Source organism: Raphanus sativus, unplaced genomic scaffold, assembly GCF_000801105.2.
Source record: "Raphanus sativus cultivar WK10039 unplaced genomic scaffold, ASM80110v3 Scaffold0430, whole genome shotgun sequence".
NCBI classification, from domain to species: Eukaryota; Viridiplantae; Streptophyta; class Magnoliopsida; order Brassicales; family Brassicaceae; genus Raphanus; species Raphanus sativus.
In genome coordinates, this window is record NW_026615749.1 from 1 (window position 1) to 2,073 (window position 2,073).

A 2,073-nucleotide genomic window follows, 5' to 3' on the forward strand; every position below is an offset into this window, starting at 1 on the left:
GAGAGAGAGAGAGAGAGAGAGAGAGAGAGAGAGAGAGCTAACCACTCATGAATTAGTTTGAACTTTTCTTAAATTTTTATCTGGCTGAGCTAATTAATTAATTACTCGTGATTTTATTTAAAGTCACTCTACTGACAACTTGGGTTATGGAGAGCGATAAAGGCGATAAGGGCGATTCTAGGGTTCTCGGTGACGGCGAGCATGATACGACCATGGATGACTTGGTGGAGCAAGGGCGCCCCCCGGGGGATCCTCCGGACATGACGGGCTCGTGGGTGAAGAAGGTTACGGGTTCGAATGCTGGAGGGATGCCAAATCCGGAGGAACTGATCGATGATGCGTTCGTTTCAGAGAGAGTCAGGCTGGAACTTCCGAATGGAGAAGAGGGGGAGCCGGTGATCACTATTGAACAGGAGGTGCTGGAAGCCATGAATGGACTATGGAAGCACTGTATGATCGTGAAAGTTTTGGGGAGGGTTACTTCAATTGCGGCTCTGATCAGGAAGCTTCGTGAGATGTGGAAGCCAAAGGGTTCGATGTACGTAATGGACCTTCCGCGACAATACTTTATGATAAGGTTCGGAGATGAAGATGAGTACTTGGCGGCGCTTGCAGGGGGACCTTGGAGGGTTTTCGGGAGTTACCTTGTGGTACAAGCATGGACACCATCTTTTGATCCTCTAAGCGATGACATCGTGACGACCCCTGTGTGGATACGATTGGCAAATATCCCTATCAATTTCTATCACAAATCCATCTTGATGGGAATTGCTAAGGCGTTGGGAAAACCGGTTAAAGTGGATTTAACGACTTTGAACTTCGAAAGGGCAAGATTCGCCAGGATTTGTGTTGAGGTGAACCTGCAGAAACCTTTGAAGGGCTCGATATTAATCAATGGGGACAGATACTTTGTATCATATGAAGGTCTACCGCAAATTTGTTCAAGCTGTGGGATGTTTGGTCATTTGGTGCATATGTGTCCGAAGGTTATTCAAGAGCGTGCAGCCATTGAAAGGGCTTCTCAAGAACAGAGAATCATATCGGTGGATGTACACCAGAGTATCAACGGTAATCCGGGTCGAACACGTCAGGCAGATGACGGTTTCACGCCGGTGCGTAACAAATCTGGGAAGAGGGGAGAAAGCTCGAGGAGTAAGACGGCGGCAGGAAACCAAAGAGAGGGTTCCGGTCGAAATCTCCGGGAGATCCCTCAAAATAAGGAAACTCCGAATATTTTGGTATCAAACAGTTTTGGAAGATTGATGGAGGATTTGGAATCTCCGGAGATAAGGCAAGAAGCGGTTGGTCAAGGCGAGAATAAGGAGAATGAGATTATTAAGGAAAATGCGAATATTCAGATTCACAAAAATCAGACGATGAGTGTAAATCGCGAATCTGGGGTGATTTTTTCGGCGGGAAACTCAAATGAGACTCGGCCCAAGGTTAATCCACTGGCAGTAAAAAAGAATGGGGGGAGTTACAAAGGCCCGGACAATAAAATCACAAAGCCCAAATCAGTTGTGAAGTCGAGGCCCATGAGAGGGCTTGTGTTTGGCCCAACCGGTGGAGGGATCGAATTGTCGAGCAACGGGAAACGATTGAGAGTTGAGAAGGAGAACCTGGGGAGAGCTGGTGGTCCCTTTCTACAGGATTGCTCCGTTAGGATAGATGGTGATCTTCCCCAATTGGCTGAGGGTTTCACGGAGTCGAACCCGACCATGGGCGTGGTGGATGCGAATTTGGAGAAAGATGCAGGTATGCAGGAAGCTCCATTGGAGACAACGGAGTCTCATGAGGCATAACAGTTGTCCCCGGCTTTTCTTACCAAGTGGTGTATCTTAATGATGAAGATTCTTATGTGGAATTGCCGGGGGGCGAATAAACCCAATTTCCGACGTTCTATCCGTTACTTATTGAAGAAATATGTTACTGATGTTCTCGCAGTTTTTGAGACCCACGCAGGAGGAGATCGTGCTGGGCGTATATGTCAGAACTTAGGTTTTGATCAGAATTTTCGTGTGGATGCGGTAGGGCAGAGTGGAGGTCTATGGCTTTTGTGGAAATCTGAGGTGG

General features: G+C 47.5%; 1 protein-coding gene across 1 annotated transcript; it reads left to right on the forward strand.

Annotated features, from left to right (window-relative positions):
- The first annotated feature begins 212 nt into the window (after positions 1-212).
- LOC108837533 (uncharacterized) lies at positions 213-1,802 on the forward strand. Its single transcript, XM_018610566.2, has one exon. It carries the CDS (start codon positions 213-215, stop codon positions 1,800-1,802), a length of 1,590 nt encoding a protein of 529 aa, XP_018466068.2.
- The last annotated feature ends 271 nt before the right edge of the window (positions 1,803-2,073 follow it).